Below are 19,413 nucleotides of genomic sequence, written 5' to 3' on the forward strand. Positions count from 1 at the left end.
AATAGGATCTCCATTATTTTCATTTCTTACAATGTGAGAAGTTGTTATTCTATGACTGAGAAGAGGATATATGATTCAGATAAAAATTGTTTATGGGCATAGGACCTACTGAGTCTTTGCAGTTAGTAGTGAAGTGAACAGTGAAACTGGTATCTGCGTTCGACATACATGTGAGAGAAGCTGGATGAAGATGTACAGGTTGTTGCAGTGACTGGCCTGTCTTCGGATTCTTTGAAAGTCAGCTCAGAGACAACAAACTTTGAGAATAAAGTGCTAGGAGTTTTCTGCAGGACTGACGGAATTAAAGTTTGCACAGAATCCTCAGACTCCCTAAACGGAGAAACAGTCCTTACAGAAATGATCTGAAGCCGTTGGAACATCTTTATTTGGGAAACTTCTAAGCTCCCAGCTGTTGGTGACATTATTTCGGTTGCTTTCTGTCCACTGATATAAATAGCATAGCCTGTGACTTTAACCCCATTAGATGATCCTGATGCATGGATTGTTATTGGTAACCAGCTAATAACTAGAATGTCTGCAGAAGAACCAGCTGGGACTTAGACATCAAGGGGAGCATTAGGTGGTCCTGTTGATGGAGTAGTAAATGTAACTTCTGTAGATTTCTGCTCCAACCTCTTCTGCAGCTGTAGTAAAGTTTTCTCATGTTCAGATTCTATCTCTTCCATAATCTTAATTACTTGTTCTAAGTTCTCTATTTTGACTTCAAGTTCTTAAGTCAACTGAACAGCAGAATTTATCTCATTAGTTCCCTGTATTAGTTTCACCTTCAGATCAGCTTTTTAATTTTCAGTCTTTTCTGCCCGCTTGTTTTTCTCATGGAGTTGAGTTTCCTCAGATATCCTGGCATTTTCACTTAATGCAATATTAAGTTTCAATTCGACCTCATCACATCTTTTTTGTTTTTCCTCTACCTCGCGTCTAAGGTTTTCACACTGCTTTAACAGACTAACTTCTTGGAATTTCTTGGAGCTTTCACCTAGCCACTTGGCAATGACGGCCAGCTTAGCAGTTTCCCTGTTCAGCCATTTCACTCTGTCTGGGAAGCTGCTCTTCCATAGCAGTTTATTCCGTTCTTTGAGATGAGTGCACCTCTACTCTAGATCCATCTAGTTCAACGAGTCTGTGTTCTGCTTCATCAGCTGGGCATAACTGTTGCCAGACAACCAGCCTTGCTGTGGCTGGACTTCTTGAGCCCATTCTCCAGCAACTCCCCAACTGTTCACTTTGCCTTCTGGGGGGGAATCCACAGAAGCCTCTCTTGGACTCATTCTCAACATCCAATTCTTTATCTCATGCTTTCTTTTGGGGCTGCTCTGGACAGCTGATGTTGGCAGGGCTCCCTTCCTGCAACAGTGAGTGGTGGTAGGGAGACTCACATCTGCTCTGGTTATTGACCAAGGAGCAGGACTTGGAAACTGCAGTGACATTTGGGTTGCAGGCAGCAATGAGACTCTCCAAAGAATGGAGTCTGGCTGTGCCTGGATGCTGGGGCGAAGAGGCTTGCCTGAATCTGTGCTGGAAGCCAATAGACAAAGGATCCCCTTCAAAGCGCTCCAGAATATACTTCAGGCAGAACCTCAGCTCCAGCTCGTCCTTTAGGTGGCAGACTCTAGCGGCTTGATCACTGTCAACCTCCCACCAGAACTTGCCCAGGACTTCTTGGAGTTTGGCAGGGCACTCGGCCCCCTGCCTGACCCTCCTCCTTCTCCATGCCTGCTGCTGACGCAGCTGACCAGCTCTTTGGCCACCTGACACTGCAAGTCCCGTGCTTGGTGCATAGCAGCATTGCGCTTCTGCTGCAGGAGCTCTGGGGCCTCGCGCACCTCTGCCTGTTTCCAGCACATCAGCTGCCGAATCTTGGCTTCGTGCTGCCTCTGAGTCGCTTCCTTCAGCCGGCGGAGTTCATCTGGGGTGGAGCTGGTCAGCCAGCAGCTGCCAGCCTCTTCCGGCTGCCTGGCAGAGCTCATGAGAGCGCAGGTTCTCCTTGTCCAGCTTGGCCCGCAACATATCTAGTCCCCACTGGTGATCATGGAAAGGTGATAGAGACGGGCTGCTGCTGTTTGGGGAGGAACTTCCCAATTTGAGGGACTGTCCTTGGTCATGGCTGGCTGCGTGAGGGACTGCTCACTCACTCGCAGGAAATGGCCCTGAAGCGGTCACCAACTGCCACAGTGGGAAGTTCTAACCAGCCCCTCCCCCCCATCATAAATGTGTGGGCTTGTACTTTGGACAGTTAACTGCTGAAGGGCAAGAGTCCAGTAGCACCTTAAAGACTAACAAAAATATTTTCTGGTAGGGTAGGAGCTTTCTGAAGAAAATGAAGCTGTATCTGAAGAAGTGAGCTGTGGCTCACGAAAGCTCCTACCCTGCCAGAAAATATTTGTGTTAGTCTTTAAGGTGCTACTGGACTCTTGCCCTTTTCTACTACTGCAGACAGACTAACACGGCTACCCACTGTGAATTATCAGCTGAAGGGGAGTATTCCACGCAGTCAGAAGGCACCCTCAGCTTTATTTTTTTACTTCATGTTCCAAGGCTGGACTCTTGGCACAAAACTGACAATTCATGTGGTAGTTTAGCCAAAGTGACACAGATCGTCCATGGCTTCAGAAGCTTATTTCAGAGTGAGAACGTGCAGTAGTCATTTGTATATGTGACATTAACGCATTCCCCTATGTCGAAGTGCCATTCTAATACACTCATCTCCAGATCTGAGACCATGTGCCAAGAAAATGCACCACTTTGCATTTATTTATTTATTAAACATTCTGCTTCCAAAACTGTGTTTGTCAAGGCCACAAATCCTACAAATGCTTAGAAGCGAACCTCATGGAATTCAGTGGGATGCCTGGGCACCTATACAGGATTGGGCTGCACAATATATCTCTGGTTAATGCTTTCGTGGTGCCTTTAACATTGCGTTTACAATCTACTCTGCACTGGTGTAGGGGGGTCACTTTGGCCACTTTCCTTCAAAGTTTTTTCTCAGGGTAACAATAGATGAGATTTGCGAAGGTTTGTAAACAGATCTTTGCCTGTTTTTAAATTGTTAAAAAACAGCCATGGCAGGCAGCTGATTTGGATCCAGGCTGTAGTGGTTTAACTCTCCTCTGCTCCTCCATTGGGAGCCAGTGTGGTGTAGTGGATAAGAGCGGTGGTTTGGAGCGGTGGAGTCTGATCAGGAGAACCGGGTTTGATTCCCCACTCCTCCACATGAGTGGCAGAGGCTAATCTGGTGAACTGGATTTGTTTCCCCACTCCTACACATGAGGCCAGCTGGGTGACCTTGGGCTAGTCACAGCTCTGATAGAGCTCTCTCAGCCCCACCTACCTCACAGGGTGTCTGTTGTGGGAAGGGGAAGGGACGGTGATTGTGAGCCGGTTTGATTCTGTCTTAAGTGGTAGAGAAAGTTGTCATATAAAAATCAACTCTTCTTCTTCTTCCACTGGCCATTTTTCTAGTCTCAGTTTGAGTTATGTGCCAATTAGGGAATCACACAGGATGCTTGTCCGTTGCCTATATGTGTTCTGCAATGAGCTAAACCCAGATCTCCATACTCTGCAAACAGGCAAACAAATTTAAATGTTCATAATCAAATGCACATGTGCTTCAGTTCAAATCCATCTATATTTCTGCTTCTGGAAAAACTGTATTGCTTTTGTGTATGCTGTATTTCCTAAGGAGTGGGGAGAAACCAACAGAGAAAGCCAGAATTAAAACCTTTAATGATACATCAGAGGCCAAAATGGCTACTATCTTCCTTGTGGGGGGCACCCTGAGTGGGTACGAATTTACACTATGTCAAGGGAAAGATTCTGTGCAAGGTTCAAAGGCTAGCTTTTGGATGGGTTTGTCTTTTTTACATCTCACAATAATGATAGCTATTAACTCAGATTAGTTACCCATTGAGCTTTTCTCTCCTTAAAGGGAGAAGGGTTTGTGCTATCGGCATGTAGCAATAGGCCCACTTAAAGGTGACCTTTGTTACTCACTGTGGGAAATAATTGAACTGAGCAGTGGTCCTAAGGAATAACCTGATGTAGTTTGAAGGGAGTGATGGGGATAGATTCCTGCTCTCTGAAAAAACACCATCCATGGAGGAAGCAGTAGTCTTGTTTTTATCCATAGATCTGCTGGCAGAAAGGGGCTAGATTCAGACCTTTAAGGAAACCCACACTGGCAATGGAACTCCAGTCCCAGGGAATTGGGTGTAGTGAGTGGAGTCAGGATGGGTCACAGGGAGGAGCCGGATGTGTGTGTCCTGTGAATCAGGAGATAATTATTAGTGGATCAAAATGCTGAGTTTGTGAGGTGGAAATTCAGTGCTCTTATTCAGCAGTTAAAAACTGTGACTAGGGTGATTATTCAGGAAAATTCTTGGTACTGAAACAGGAAAAACAGTGCACAGATGGGTAAAATACTTGATGGCTGGCAAACCTATTTTTGCCCTGTGTGTGTCTTTAGAATAGTGGTGTGGTATAGCAGTTAGAGTTAGGCTACAACTTGGAAGACCCTTGTTCAAATTTCACTTGGCCATGAAGCTCACTGGGTAACCCTGAGCCAGTCACACATTCTTTTCTCAATTTGACCTCCTTCATAGAGCTGTTGTAGGGTTGCCAGGTCCCTCTTCGCCACCCATGGGAGGTTTTTGGGGCAGAGCCTGAGGAGGGCGGGGTTTGGGGAGGAGAGGGACTTCAATGCCATATAATTCAATTGCCAAAGCAGCCATTTTCTCCAGGTGAACTGATCTGTATCGGCTGGAGATCAGTTGTAATAGCAGGAGATCTCCTGCTACTACCTGGAGATATATGTATGGTAGGAAGAGAAACCAATTGTGTTAATGTTCTGATACTTTCTGGTTTGTAGGCATCAGAGGTGGAAAGACAACTGTCTACGCAGGTTCATGTCCTCCAAGAGGACTTCAGGGAGAAGAAATCATCAACCAGCCAGCACATAGTACGACTTGAGAGTCTTCAAGCGGAGGTGAGTTCACTTTCCAAAAGGGACTGGAAATGGCAATGCCATTGGTGCAGGCCAGGGCCAAATGATGCATTCAGGTGAGTTAAGTGGTTAAGCTCTTCCTGGATTATACCACATCAGGCTGCAGGTATAGAATTGCAGGTTTAAATGTTTCACTGCACATTCTCTTACCTACTGTGGTAGAGTCCAGAAAACGTTTTGCAGTTTGATCCTGCTGAATCGAATGGGCCTTAGAACCTGCCTTTTGGGGGTTAAGGCTTAGAACTAAAATTGGAATTCTGGCCCCTTTGACAAAAATTGTCAGGACTTGTACTTCCATATTCAGGTTTCTAGATCTCATGGCTGGGGAAAGAAACACAAAAGTATAAAATGGTAGTATCTGCTCAAAGCAAAGAAACCAGAAGCTGGGAAGGTATTATTGGCAATGGGGAGAGAGAACTGTGTACATCACTCAGCTCTGTTTTCCCTTGTGGCCTCATTTACATGGGAGGCCCTGCATTTTAATCCAAAGTCCCTGTAAACCCTATGTCTGTTCCTTCTGTGTTCCCTTCTTCCCTCAAGCTAAGAACTGTTGCAAAACTTTCAATGCACCCATAATAAATGAAGCAGAGAAGTAATAGCTCGAATCTGTGTATTTTATGCCCACATTCTCATAGAACTGTATCAGTTGCAGATAATTATGTCCCTACCTCTCTCTGCCTTATGGTGGATGAACATCTTGGGCAGGTCCCACTTGCTGGTAATTCCCAAGAAAGATAAAAGGCCAAGCTGTGAAAACGGTGTATGTATATTTTGAAATTCAGCGAGTTTTAGTGATAGGAGTGCGATACTGTGTGTGTGACAACCAAAATGCACAGATTTGTGTCTCAGAGTGTAGTTCCTGGATTGTAGAAAATTAGCATTTTCAGAAATTATTTGACACAGAATGCCACCAGACCCCATTGAGAATGAAGATAGCTGGCTCCTAAAGCTTGATAATTATCATACTCTTGTTCTCTTAATGAGAAATGAGAGAACCATTCACACCAAACTGTGTGTTACTTTGGGGGTTCTCTGGTTCGGTTCCTATTTAGAAGCGAGAGCACTGGAGATGTTTGGCATTTTGTAAGATTTTCTTTATTTACAAATGGTCAAGTAGAGAACAGATGGAGTCAAAAGGGCAACCCTGCAGGGCAGCAGATTTGCTGTCCTATATCAGACATCCGGAGTGAATGAGTCTGCATCTCCAGTGTGCTTCAGCCAATTCACAGCAGTGTCTGTTTGCTTTGTTATCTCTCTCCTAGAACCTAAAACAGCTTTTTCTTCACACATACACACAATTCTGCCTCCTGCATTCAGCTGGGAGGAGGGGGTCTCATCTTCCTGCCCCCATGGGTGCATGAGCAGAGCTTTTTCCTGAAGCTTGAAGCCCGTTGAGGCAATATCTACATTATCATTTTTTGTGGCATAGGCTCTGGCTCCCTTGGGGCAAGGAACTTTAACTCAAGCACATGGGACAGAACCATCATAGAAGAAGAAATTACAGGTGGATCAAACCATGCAGCAAAGCTCCCTCTATATTTCATGCTTGGTTCTGCTTTTGCTTACATCAGGGACTACCAGCTGATAGCTACCATGTTGGACTCAGCTCCCAAACACATTTACGTGTCTTTCTTTCCCCCCAATGTTGCCCACATTGATGGTATCAACTGAAATCATGAAATGCAAATAACAGCTAAAATAGTAAAATAATAACAGGTAAAATAAATAGAAGTCATACATCATTATCTCCATATAACCTTGGGACAGTTGCATTTAGCTTCCTCTACTGGTAGTCCCATCAAGTAAAGCATTCCTTGTTTAGCTGCGACCTGCTCAACGAAGCTAGAGATAGACAGATTTCCAGATAAAAGGCTTTATCTGTCTATGAATTGGGTAATTTGAGGGTTCTTTTAGCAGGGGTGGATTTTAATACTACATTGGCAATTGCCAAGTTTCCCCCCCCGGTCAATCAAGATTTTAAAATACTAATTTTCTTGTGGGTTATTTAGATCTTTTCTTTTTCTTTAATTTTCGATCTCAGTGTGATATTGTTCAGGGCCGAATTGGCCAAATGAACAGTATCATGAAAGTAAAGTAAGTAAAATAATAATGAGAGCCAGTGTGGTGTAGTGGTTAAGAGCGGTGGTTTGGAGCAGTGGAGTCTGATCGGGAGAATTGAGTTTGATTCCCCTCTCCTCCACATTAGTGGCAGAGCCTAATCTGGTGAACTGGATTTGTTTCCCCGCTCCTACACATGAAGCCAGCTGGGTGACCTTGGGCAAGTTACAAGTCTGTTAGAGCTCTCTCAGCCCCACCTACCTCACAGGGTGTCTGTTGTGGGGAGGGGAAGAGAAGGTGATTGTAAGCCGGTTTGAGTCTGCCTTAAGTGGTAGAGAAAGTCGGCATATAACCCCCCCCCAAAAAAAACCCCCAACTAAAATAGAAGGCATACAATCATTATCTCCATATAAGCTTGGGACAGTCGCGTTTAGCTACCTACTGGCAGCTCCACCAAGTTAAAGATGTGACTGAAAAGTTATCCACAGTTTTGCTTGTAAGAAAAATGTTTGCAGTTTGTAAAAGAACTGAGCTTTGCTCAAGTTTTCATTTGTGCAGAAACAAACATGTGGAAGTGATACTTCGGCGTGGAGAGGAAAGGGTGTCTAGGGAGTGGGGGGAGGGTCCACGCTTGGACGGGACACTTTGGGTGCAGCTAGCTATATACTAAAGCAACCAAAAAGGAGCAAATGAGCTGCTGTTTGTTGTTGTATGCAGATGATCAGGAAATGACTGTGGCTTGGATTCTACGAGCATTTCTGCTCAGTCTTGCTCATTTCTCTTACCACTCACAGCTCCAATCCCACATGCCTTTTGTCCGTGCGAATCCCGTAATCCTTTTTTATGGGCAAAAGGGGCCCCTCAGTGCTGTCTGGCCATCAGGAAAGCTGGTAGGCTCCAACCCAGTGTTACTGGTTCTTCAGGCAGCTGAATATTGCATCATTCTAAAGCGTAACTGCTGAAGAGGATTTTATTTATATTTATAGTCCGCCTTTCTCTCTCAGACTCAAAGCAGACTGCAGTTTATAACAATGTATTAAGAACATTATACTACATACAACAGACAATGCAATAAAATTGGATTGCAGAATTAAAGAACATGTATTAAAACATACAATAAATCAGGATTACAGGATTGGAGAACAATGCAATACAACAGTATATGACGTACAACAAACAATGTAATAAAACTGGATCACAAAATCAGAGAATGATGCAATAGAGACAAAAAGATTTGGTGATGTATACAGTCTAGCACATACTAGCTTCATGTGCAGAGCATGTGCTTCACATGGAGAAAATCAAGGGTTCAATTACTGGCATCTCCAGTTAAAAAGAGATTTCAAGCTGTAGAGTTGGGATACTTTTATCTTGGAAAACCACAGTTGGCCAGAGTGGACTAAAGCTCAGTCTCTGTTATATTTCAGTGGTATAAATCCACTGTCAATCCTAAATAACAATGACTTTACACATGGATTTTTTCTCTCTCCTGGAGTCAGTTACATACACATACCTTTACTGGCATAATTACAATACTTTAGCCAATGATCAAAGCAGGATATAAATACAGCACCCTTTAAATTAGGGATTAGTAATAATCCCTATAAATTGTGATTTACAAAATATACTAGTTAAAAACAGTTTTAATCTACAGCACCTCAGCAAGAAATTGAGCTACCATCGCCGTTATTTCAGGGATCGAGTCATTCAAGAAAAATTGACATTTCAAATCGTTGTTCAAAGATCTTTTGGTAGCTAATAAAGCAGACAATAGTTTTTCGCACGTACACTGATAAAAAGGACAATCTAAAATTATGTAAGAGTCAGTTTTCCAAGCCAAGGTTCAACGTAAAAGTGACTGAAGGAATGGGGGTGAAATTTCAGTTTTAGAAGAGGTATTGTTTTCCTTAAGTATGTAGGCCAATTTCGTGTTTCCCCCACCAACTGTGACTTGTCCCCTTTTCCCCCCCTTCCCTGTCCCCTCTTTACTTGGTTGTGGAGCAGCAAATCCTTGAAGTAAGTACAGAAGCTTTCACTGGATTTGAAGTGCATGTCCATTGGCTCCCATTCTGCATGCCTCACTTGTCGTGTTGTTCATGCCTCTCTAGCCTTTTTGGGTCACTGACTTCCTCATATGCCTTTGTCTTGCCTGCTCTGCAAGGAGATTCGGGGACTTTGTATAACATCCATTGACAAGGTGTGCTTTATTTTAGTGTGTACCACGTTAGAAACATGGCATCTGTTACATCAGTCGTAATGCTTTATTTGTTTATCTGTTTTCTTCATTCATAGCCCTCCTTTCTCACTGCGGCTCAAAGTGGATTGCAAAGTATAAAAAACAATTCAGTCAGCAGCATATGATGTCTAGGGTTGCCAGGTCCCTCTTCGCCACCAATGGGAGGTTTTTGTGGCAGAGCCTGAGGAGGGCGGGGTTTGGGGAGGGGAGGGACTTCAATGCCATAGAGTCCAATTGCCAAAGCGGCCATTTTCTCCAGGTGAACTGATCTCTATCGGCTGGAGATCAGTTGTAATAGCAGGAAATCTGCTATTACCTGGAGGTTTTTATAAAGAGCATGTGCTGTTATTGAGATGAGCAAATCCTGATTTGAGCAAACTACTGCCTTCTACAAGTCTTTACCCTTCGGGTACTTTTCAAGGACGGTATTTACAATTTGTTTTCCACCTTATTTCCATCCAGCAGAATGTATTTTGCTTTGTTTACAAGCTTTTCAGCGGCGTTAGCCTCTAAGTTGTAGTGTGCATGCCTCGTACAGCTCTCTTCCTCTAGGGCAGGGGTGGGGAACCTCAGGCCTGGGGGCCATTTGCGGCCCCCGAGGACATTTTTTGTGGCCCTCGGGAGCTCCGGGGCCCTGCTGCAGAGGCAGGGCGCAGGGCAGCCCTCCCAGAGGGTGTTCCTGGCTTACAGCGGCGCTGTGGCGCCCTTTGGACCTCCTCTCACCGACTGTCGGCTGTTGAGCAGCGAGAGGGAGGGGGAAAGAGGCTGGCGGCTCCCGGCGGCAGAGCATGCATGCAGGAGCCGATCGGGCTTCAGGGGGGCCCTTTTGTGGGCATGGAGACTGGGGCCCGGTCGTGCGGGGCTCTGTGCGCCGCCGTGTGTGTGTGTGTGTGTGTGTGTGTGTGTGTGTGTGTGTGTGTGTGGGCAGGGGAGGCTGGGGTCCGGTCGCACGGGGCCAGTGGGTGTGTGTGGGGGGAAGGCTTTTCTCTCTTTTCTTCCTCTTTTTCTGTCACTCTTTCTCCTTTCTCTCCCTCTCTCCCTCTTTTTCTCCCTCCGTCCTTTTCTTTTTCTCCCTCCGTCCTTTTCTTTGTCTCCCTTCGTCCTTTTCTTTCTTTCTCCCTCTCTCTCCATTTCTTTCTCTCTTTCTCCCTCCCTCCCTTTTCCTCTTTCTTTGTTTTCCTTCCTCCCTTGCCGATAGACTGTGGGCTGCGCCCCCGTGGCACCTCGTTTGCTCGGGCCCATTGCTGGCTGCCCTTCCGCCTGGGAGGGGGAGGGGGGGCACCCTGCAGGCATTCTGTGTGGCCTCCCCTGGGGTTGCCAACCTCCAGGTGGTGGCTGGAGACATGGCAACCCTAGCCTCTTCCCCCCCACCACCGGGAGATCTATACCTTGTATGGCCCCTGAATTATGTCATAAATGTGCAACTGGCCCTTGGCAGGAAAAAGGTTCCCCACCCCTGCTTTAGGGACACACTACCTTGAGATGCCAACACAACGTTGACTCACTTTCAAAGTCTTCATTGCGCATGGCTTGCACAGCGCTTTTTTTCTCTTGGGACTTGCCACTGTTTGTTGATAATTTCTGGCTTAATACTTTTGCATATCTTATATGCTGTGGAAACAATTGTATGTTGTTAATACATGTTTTTTGATGCATGGTTTGTGATGTTATAGGTTGCTTATACAATATAATTCAAATTGACTCAGACATTGCTAGTTCTTATTACTTGTGGCTTGTGTGCTTGTTATATCATTACCTGGAGGTTGGCAACCCTAATGATGTCCAATAAACATAAGATGTGCAATAAGGCAAGGATTAAAGAATGTCTCAGGCACGACCTATGATAAACAATGGAGAAAGTGCATTAGGCAAGCTCATAAGGTGAGAGCCACAACAGAGAAAGTAAGTGTACAGGCAGACCAGTGGTCCATCTAGCTCAGCAACATCTCTTCTGACAATGGTCAGTTGGGTGCTTCAAATTCTGTTGTGCTCTCTTTGTGAGGCAGCTGTCCTTTGCTGCTTGTACTCAGTATCTGCCTATTTTTGGAAATCTTCTCATATAGAGCCTCTCTCATTCTAACCTATCTCAGAATGTAGTGAGATTAAAATGGGGAGAGAAGGCTGCCCCCAGCTCCTTGGTGGAAGGGCAGAATAAAGATGGATAAATAGTTTTCTAGGGTGCAGAAACATGCTCATAGAAAAGGAAAGCCCTTCTTGGGCGTCTCTGATGACCAAAGAATAGTTTCGTCTTCATACAATGCTATGGAAAAGCGGAGGACTGTAAAGAGGACTATTAGGGTTGCCAACCTCCAGGTACTAGCTGGAGATCTCCTGCTATTACTACTGATCTCCTGCTGATAGAGATCAGTTCATCTGGAGAAAATGGCCGCTTTGGCAATTGGACTCTATGGCATTGAAGTCCCTCCCCTCCCCAAACCCCACCCTCCTCAGGCTCCACCCCAAAAACCTCCTGCTGGTGGCGAACAGGGACCAGGCAAACCTAAGAAATATAAATGCACTAGAGTTCACAGGTGACCCAAAAATGCAAGAATATGGAAATATGATTTTTAAATCAGTCAATTAAAATCCCTAATGCAAGAGAATTTAAAATAGCTTTATTATGTTTTGTGAGATAGAGGCTTAAAAACTTTTAAAGTGGCACTTGTGAAATCAGCCTAAGGCTGCAGTACTAAATGTACTTACAAGAGAGCAAGCCCTACTCATCTCTTTAGGATTTATGTTCTTTAAAAACCCCATGCTTAGAATGGCACAACAATGATTTAAATTGAGTTTTCCCCTGTAGTAAAAAAAATGTTTTAAAGCTCGGAACACTTTGAGCTAGTCAGCAGATTCTTGACTGTACCTTATATCATGCTAGTTCATATCTTTAGTGAAATGTTGTTTATGGGTTTTTTAAGGTTTTTTTTTTTTTTTGAGACTGTGACTTCCATGTAATGAAAAGAGCATCCAGAAAGAATATCAGAAAGTCCTGAATAATATCTGGTGACTTAACATTTATCTGCTGAAAGGATAATAGACTATGGAGGAGTATGAAATGAGAGGGGGGAAATCCCTGCATGTTGTAAGGCTCACTTGTCTTTTCTTTCTTTGGAAGAAAATCTGCCAACAGATGCTTCAAGTACCCTTACTGGTGGTAGAAAAATCTAATAGAAGCTGCTAATAAAGGAGTTGTAGCAGCAATTGCTGAGAAAGTTTTAGACTCACCATGAACATCAGTTCTGGCCTTCAGTATACCTGCTCTCTAAACACAGCAAACACTTTATTATTTTTAGATGATTTTATGAAAGTCAGTACAGGGTACTTCTTAGTACAGTAATTCTGCATGTCTGGGCATACCAATATATCATGAGGAAACTGCTAGTGAGCCAAAAAAAAAACCTACACACACACAGACACACTAATTAAATGACAAAAGGCACTTTTTCTACAGCATCACCAGGTAACATGTCTACAGAAATGTAGAGCTGGGTATTATCTGCATATTGAAGACATCTTATTCCAAACCCACAAATGATTTATCCCCGAGGACTTAAAAGACTGAGTCTTTCTTCCAGACAGCATCTTCTATAGGTGAATCTTTGCATTTGAAGGGATCGAGCCAATCACACCCAGTGCAGATTTACAGCAGACTTCCCTTCTGAGATGGGTTACTACCTATTTTTTGCATGAATAATTGCTTTGAGTTTGCTCCCAATCAGGAGCAATGAACCTGCCCTTTTTCTGCAGAAGTCACTAATCGGGCTTTGGGAGTTTGCTCCCAGGAACAAACTCCCAAGGCCAGATTAGTGACTTCTGCAGAAAAAGGGCAGGTTCATTCTAAAAGTAAGCCTTTTTGGCTAAAGGAGTAAAGCCTCCAACTTTAAATTAGGGTGAAGTGTGCCTTGGATATCAGAAGTTAGGGAAGCTTTGCTTTGGTGTCTTAAGTATGCAGTCTCCAGGATTCACATATTTCTCTAGTGGCACAGCTACTTTTGAGTCCAGTAGCATCTTAGAGACTAACAAGATTTTGGGGGTATAAGATTTTGAGAGTCAAAGCTCCCTTCGTCAGATCTAATGAAGGGAGCTTTGACTCTGGAATGCTTATACTCCAAAAATCTTGCTGGTCTCTAAGTCGGAAGCAACCAGATGGCAATTAACACGCACAGTATGTGAGCATCATCCCCAGCAGGAGGAGTGAAGGACGAATGCAAATAGGGAGTAATTGCATTTTGTGGATAAAGCAAATTGGTTACTACAGAAGTAATTTTTTCTTTGCCGCCAAGTCACAGCTGACTTACGGTGTCCCCGAAGGGGTTTCAAGACAAGAGACGTTAAGAGGTGGTTTGCCATTGTCTTCCTCTGCCTCACGACCCTGGTATTCCTTGGAGATCTCCCATCCAAATACTTGTCAGGATCGACCTACGGTAGCTTAGTTTTTGAGATCTGACAGGATCAGGCTAACCTGGGACTGTCTAGGTCAGGGCACATAAGGAATTACGTCAGTAAAAATAAAAGTGTATATAAAAATAAAAGTGTGCAGAATTTGGGGTTACTCTGCAAAGTTAATTGGCTGACAAAATGAAGTACTCCATTCAGTTTATAATTAAATTATGGAATTCAGTGCCACAGGATATGATGATGGCCTCTAACTTAGATGGCTCTAAAACAAACTACTCCCCAAGAATTTGTCCGATGCTGTAAAATTCCCTCCCAAGTAGCTTACAGCATTCTACTATAAAACATTAATATTTTAAAATAAAAACAATTAAAATCAGTCAGTGTACCAATGGCAGTGAGACGTAGTAGCTAAATGTAACCTCCATTTACAGAGGCATTATACCTTTGAATACCAAAAGTGATTCTGTTCGTGAACTTCTAGAGGCAACTTGTTGGAACCAAAAAGGCTGAGGTTCATAAAATAACAAAATAGTAATTTCTTTATTGTGTGCACAAATTCATAAAAGATTAAAAACCAAAGCCTCATCAAGGTATTTAAAGCCATATGTAAAAATATATACGGCTTGGTAACACACATAAGCCACTGTAATAGGGTTGTCAGGTGGGTGATTTCGGCGGGCAACTGCTTGCCAATCAGCCCAGCTGCTCCAGAGCGGCAATTGTGCGCGTGGCCAAACTCTGTTTGAGTGCTAAAGCGGCCATGGTGATGTGGCACTTCTGGGGGTAAACCCGAAAACCTGCTGATCAAGAGGGGGAACCTGGCAACCCTACACTGTAACCAGATTTGTTTCGGTCCTAAGGCCTTCCTCGGTGGTCTCAGGAAATTTATACACATGTACAAGGATAAATATACAGTTATTTTTCAAGTAAGAGCAGACAGAGGAAGGCCTTAGGGCCGAAATGCATCTGGTTAGAGTGGTCTATGTGTGTTACCAAACTGTATTAAGTTTTTTTTACATATTTTGGTTTTAATACCTCGATGAGGATTTGGTTTTTAATCTTTTATGAGTTTTGTGCACCATAAAGAAATTACTGTTTTGTTATTTTATGACAGCTTAACCTTTTTGGTTCCTAACCTGCTTTTTGCGGGGGTTGGGTTTGGTTCCCTTTTTCCTTGTTTGAGGCAACTTGGAGACAGGATTAAATGGACCTTAATCAAATCTAGCAAGGGAATTCTTATGTTTTGCAAATGCACATACAGAGTTTCCCAGTTCCCTTCATTTGCTTAATAAATCCAGCGTGGAAATAGTCAACCTGTGTGTTGCACAACCTTTGCGTTCTGATGTGTAGCAAGGTGGATCCTTCAGCAGACAGAAAGAGGGGCAGGGCGTCCTTTCTCGGATTTATCTCTTGGGAATTCCAGAGAACACAGTGGTCTGACTTCTCCTCTCCTTTCCCTCCCTCTCCTTTGCCTGGCAACACACATTCCAGCTCTCTAGGGTTTCCTCCCACTCCTCTCCAGGCAAGTTTCTTTTACTCTCTTCCTGCGTTCCAAGTCGTGCCAGCTTCTGCTTTCAGGTGCAGGCTCTCACCAGTTTTTCTCCATCTTTCCCTGTTAACTGGAAATTCATCTTCAGATTCATCTTCAACTGTGGCTTAGTTGGGGGTTCCTTTTCCTCCATCCTTTTCTCTCCCTCCCTGCCCCAGATCAAGATGCTTACGGATAGGAAGCATGAGTTAGAGCGTCGCCTCAGTGCCACGATGGAGGAAAATAATCTCCTTCAGGGAACAGTGGAGGAGCTTCAAGACCGAGTGTTGATCTTGGAACGACAAAGCCATGAGAAGGACATGCAGGTAAGGAGAACAGAAGGGGCAAAGGGGGCTTGGTGGGAAGCAGAAGGGGCTGAAAAGAAAGGTTTCCAAAAGCAAAGCTACTTAATTCCCATTTCAAAAACAAGACAATATGGAGCTTCCGCTATCTGCACAGTGGGATTCTTTTTAGCTGTATAGTATCCTCAGCCTTAAGGGTACATTATAATTTTAAATATAAGCCTGGAAATATAAGCTGTGAATCTGTCAAATGTGAATTATTTTTGTTAGGTTTCTCATATTTTGCTGGTGGGTGTTCAAACCCTGTCTGCGTGAGTTGTGGGAGGCCAGTGCATGAATTTAATGCATTTTGGTTATAAAGGCCAATTGAGTTATTTAAGGATATTAAAACAAATTAATAAAAGACGATAAGCAAAATTAGTCATTTAACCTAACAATTCAATATAATGATATGCTTATTTAAGGATTTATATACACTCAAATAACAGCTTCCTCTCAAAATCTGAATCCTTATTTGTGTGCACACACAGAACGGAGTTGATCAGTCTTATTTTGCCATTACTTCAAGTTGGCTCTTTTGGAACTTCTAAGTTCTTCTGTCTGCCACTTTTTATTTTATCAGCTGTTCGCAAACACCTGGCCAGCCTTGGACTGGCAGCTCCCCCCTTGCTCTGTTGATTATTCAGCTCAGGGGGTTCCATTTCTTGGCAGCATAGTCCGCTGTCTGGATTGTGGTGGTTTGCTTTATATTTTTCTTAGTCCCTTCACAACTTCTTCAAACAGTTCGGTCTCAACCTGCAGCATACTTTCCTCTCCTGCAGTTCTCCAACTGTCACTTTCCCTCACCTGTCACTCTCACATACACACCATTCTCCTGTCTCCCTAGCAATCAGAATTCCTCATAATCCTGCTCCATTATCTTCTGTTCATTCCCTGCATAAGCTGCTCCCCACACATGTAGATGTAAAAATATCTGTATAATACAAGCATCCATGTTGGTGAGCTGGGGTGATCTGGGATTGGCTGCAGCTCCTGCTGAGCATATATTCAGTAGCCAGCCTGGGTTTGCTGATGTATAGGTTGGTTTTCTTTAAATGGTTTTCAGACTGTGTTCCAGGGAGGCCTGGGATTTCACAATGAGGTCAGTGATGGAGACAAACTTCCCTGAAAGATTGCTTGCTTGTCACTGTTGAACTTCCCATTTAACATGCAGCCACAGGGTGGGTTTGAGCTGTAGGTCATACATTCTTTGCCAAGGACTTGTGTGGCTGCAGCATTAAGGTGGGGCAGCATGAGCAGGCCCTGACTTAGATAGCCCCAGGCTAGCCCGATCTCATCAGATCTCAGATGCTGCAGAATGGGTATGACATGCAAACTCCACCAAGATTCGAGTCCAGGTAGCACCTTATTGACCAAGGTTGTTTATGCATGGGAGTTTTACCTTAGGTTCATTGCTCTCTGGACCCACATTTTCCTGTTGTGAATCTATGCACCAGCAGTCTCCAAGCTCAAACCAAGAAGCACTGGAGTCCACGTCCCTTTAAATGCTTCTTTGTAATTGTCTGTAGTGCTTACTGCGAGAGAAAAGTCCCCTGCTTCGTGGAAACGCAAGTGCTGTGAAAAAAAAGCATTTAAAAAATGGAGCTCTCTAAAAGAAACGGGAGAGGGAAGAAACTCAAGGCTCGTTTTTTAAATCCTTTCTTCTGCTCAGAAAGAACTCCCAGGAAGCAGGAAGCATATGAATCCCCGCCCCTTGACATGCTGCTTTGTAATTGGCTGTAGTGCTTTCTGTGAGAGAAACGTCACTCCCCCAAGCTTCCATGTCCCACGCTTTACCTTATGCATGGGGGTTTCACCCAGGGTGATCTCAGAAGTGATTGAAGAATTGGGTTAATAGAGGAACAGGAAGTCCCGGGATTTGTGAGGGCTGGCAGCGAGATCATCTCTTATGGACATAAAACTCATGCATAACTCCAAGGAACAACCAAAACAGATTGGGGGCGAATGTGAGTGAAAGTACCCATGCATAAATGACCAAACAAAATTTTCAGGGTAAGCTTTCGCGAATCAAAGCTCCCTCTGTCAGATATTAGTTGGAATAGAGATCTCCAAGTCCTTATATCCCAGTCAAAAGGTGGGAGGGGTGTTGCAAAGAAGGAACTCAGGATTCATGGGTACAATGTGCATTGTAATCAGCTTGTTTAGAGCAGAGGGGAAATGCTTGGGAGAACAACATTCTGTGGTGAGATAAGAATCCTATGTCCCTATTCAACCATGAGGGGTTCCATTGTTCTGACCCCCCTGGGCTAAATAGAGACATTGTTGGTCTCTGAGGTGTTCCTGGACTCAAATGTAGCTGTTCAACTGCAAACCAACATGGCTGCCCTCTGAAACAAACTCCACCTAGTGCCTGATAGTAACTAAACTGTGGCATTCTCTACCAACGGGAGTTTCCAATCTGATTTCAAGGGCAGACTCATGCACAGTGCATTGCAACAGTCTAGTCTTGAGATAACAGTAGCATGGATTGACATGACCAGATCAGCTGAGTTAAAGTAGGGGACCATCTTCTGAGCTAAATGAAGATGAAAGAGGTCCTTTTTTTGCAGCTGCATTAACTTGCTTCTCCAGCAGTAGTGCTGGATCCAGTGTAACCCTAGGCTCTTAACTGAGTTAGCGAGTGTCTGCTAGACCCCATCAAAAGTGGGGTCAATGTCTTTCAAGACCCCCGCCATCCCAACCAGCATTTCCTCCCTCTTGTCAGGATTCAGTTCCGATTACAAAGCGAAGCAGTTGTGTAACGTGTGAATTAGCCTTCATACAATCTTGGAGATAAATCCCTTAGAAATATCTCAGTCCCACATGTTTACAAAAGTATGTACATCACTTCATGTCTCTGATTTGATTACTGGCTTCAGAATATATGAACTGACTTGACAAAAAGCTTCACAGAGAATCATATGGCCGGTTCACACATACTGATAATCTCTTGGTTTGTTATGGTTGTGAAGTACGGAACATGGATGTGCGGACTAGGTATGTGGTTTCAGAAGCAGATTTCCAGGTGAATCTAGGTGTACAGCTTGAATTCATCAAGGACCGCAGCTGGTAATGTAGAGATAATGCCGCCCACCAGACACTGTGTGTTAATCCATTCTTAAGGATTTAATTATAGCCGTAAGCATGTACAAATGAAACTGTTCCTGCAGTGTGCCTTGCCTCCCCTTTGCTGCATATCAATCCAGCCCACTACTTCCTTGGAAACTGATAAAAGTGCCTGCTGTGTTCTCTTTGCCAATTTCTGCTGTTTTCTCACCAAGATAGCATATTCATTCTACCTCTCTCCCCCTCCCCAACACACAGTTTACTAGTTGTGTTCTGTTCCATTAGATGCAAATAAGACAGTAATCCAAATCACCTACTTTGGGCATTTTGATAATAGGATATCGATGTATTATCTATAAGTAAAGGTAAAGATCCCCTGTGCCAGCACCGTGTCATTCCTGATCTATGGGGTGACATCACATCCCGACGTTTCCTAGGCAGACTTTTGTTTACGGGGTGGTTTGCCAGTGCCTTCCCCAGTCATCTTCCCTTTACCCCCAGCAAGCTGGGTCCTCATTTTACCGACCTCGGAAGGATGGAAGGCTGAGTAAACCTTGAGCCGGCTACCTGAAACCGTCTTCCGTCGGGATCAAACTAAGGTTGTGAGCAGAGCTTGGACTGCAGTAATACAGCTTACCACTCTGCACCATGGGGCTCCTTGTCTATACTGCAAGCTTGTATTGGTTTTATAACCAGTTCAGAGTCAGGTCTTCCTGCAAAGAACCCCGGGGGATGTAATGTGGAAAGGATGCTCAGAGTTTTC

General features: G+C 44.1%; 1 protein-coding gene across 3 annotated transcripts in view; it reads left to right on the top strand.

Annotated features, from left to right (window-relative positions):
• Nucleotides 1-19,413, top strand: part of BICDL1 (BICD family like cargo adaptor 1) — a 75,975-nt gene that overhangs the window by 34,147 nt on the left and 22,415 nt on the right. For all 3 annotated transcript variants that reach the window (XR_008933742.1, XM_056859562.1, XM_056859564.1), the window contains exons 3-4: nucleotides 4,889-5,005; nucleotides 15,423-15,569. Coding sequence is in view for 2 of the 3 variants with exons in the window: in XM_056859562.1 (XP_056715540.1) it covers nucleotides 4,889-5,005; nucleotides 15,423-15,569 (264 nt within the window). In the remaining variant the exon portion in view is untranslated. The remainder of the gene's footprint in view (nucleotides 1-4,888; nucleotides 5,006-15,422; nucleotides 15,570-19,413) is intronic.

The sequence above is a fragment of the Euleptes europaea genome, chromosome 13 (genome assembly GCF_029931775.1).
Source record: "Euleptes europaea isolate rEulEur1 chromosome 13, rEulEur1.hap1, whole genome shotgun sequence".
NCBI lineage: Eukaryota > Metazoa > Chordata > Lepidosauria > Squamata > Sphaerodactylidae > Euleptes > Euleptes europaea.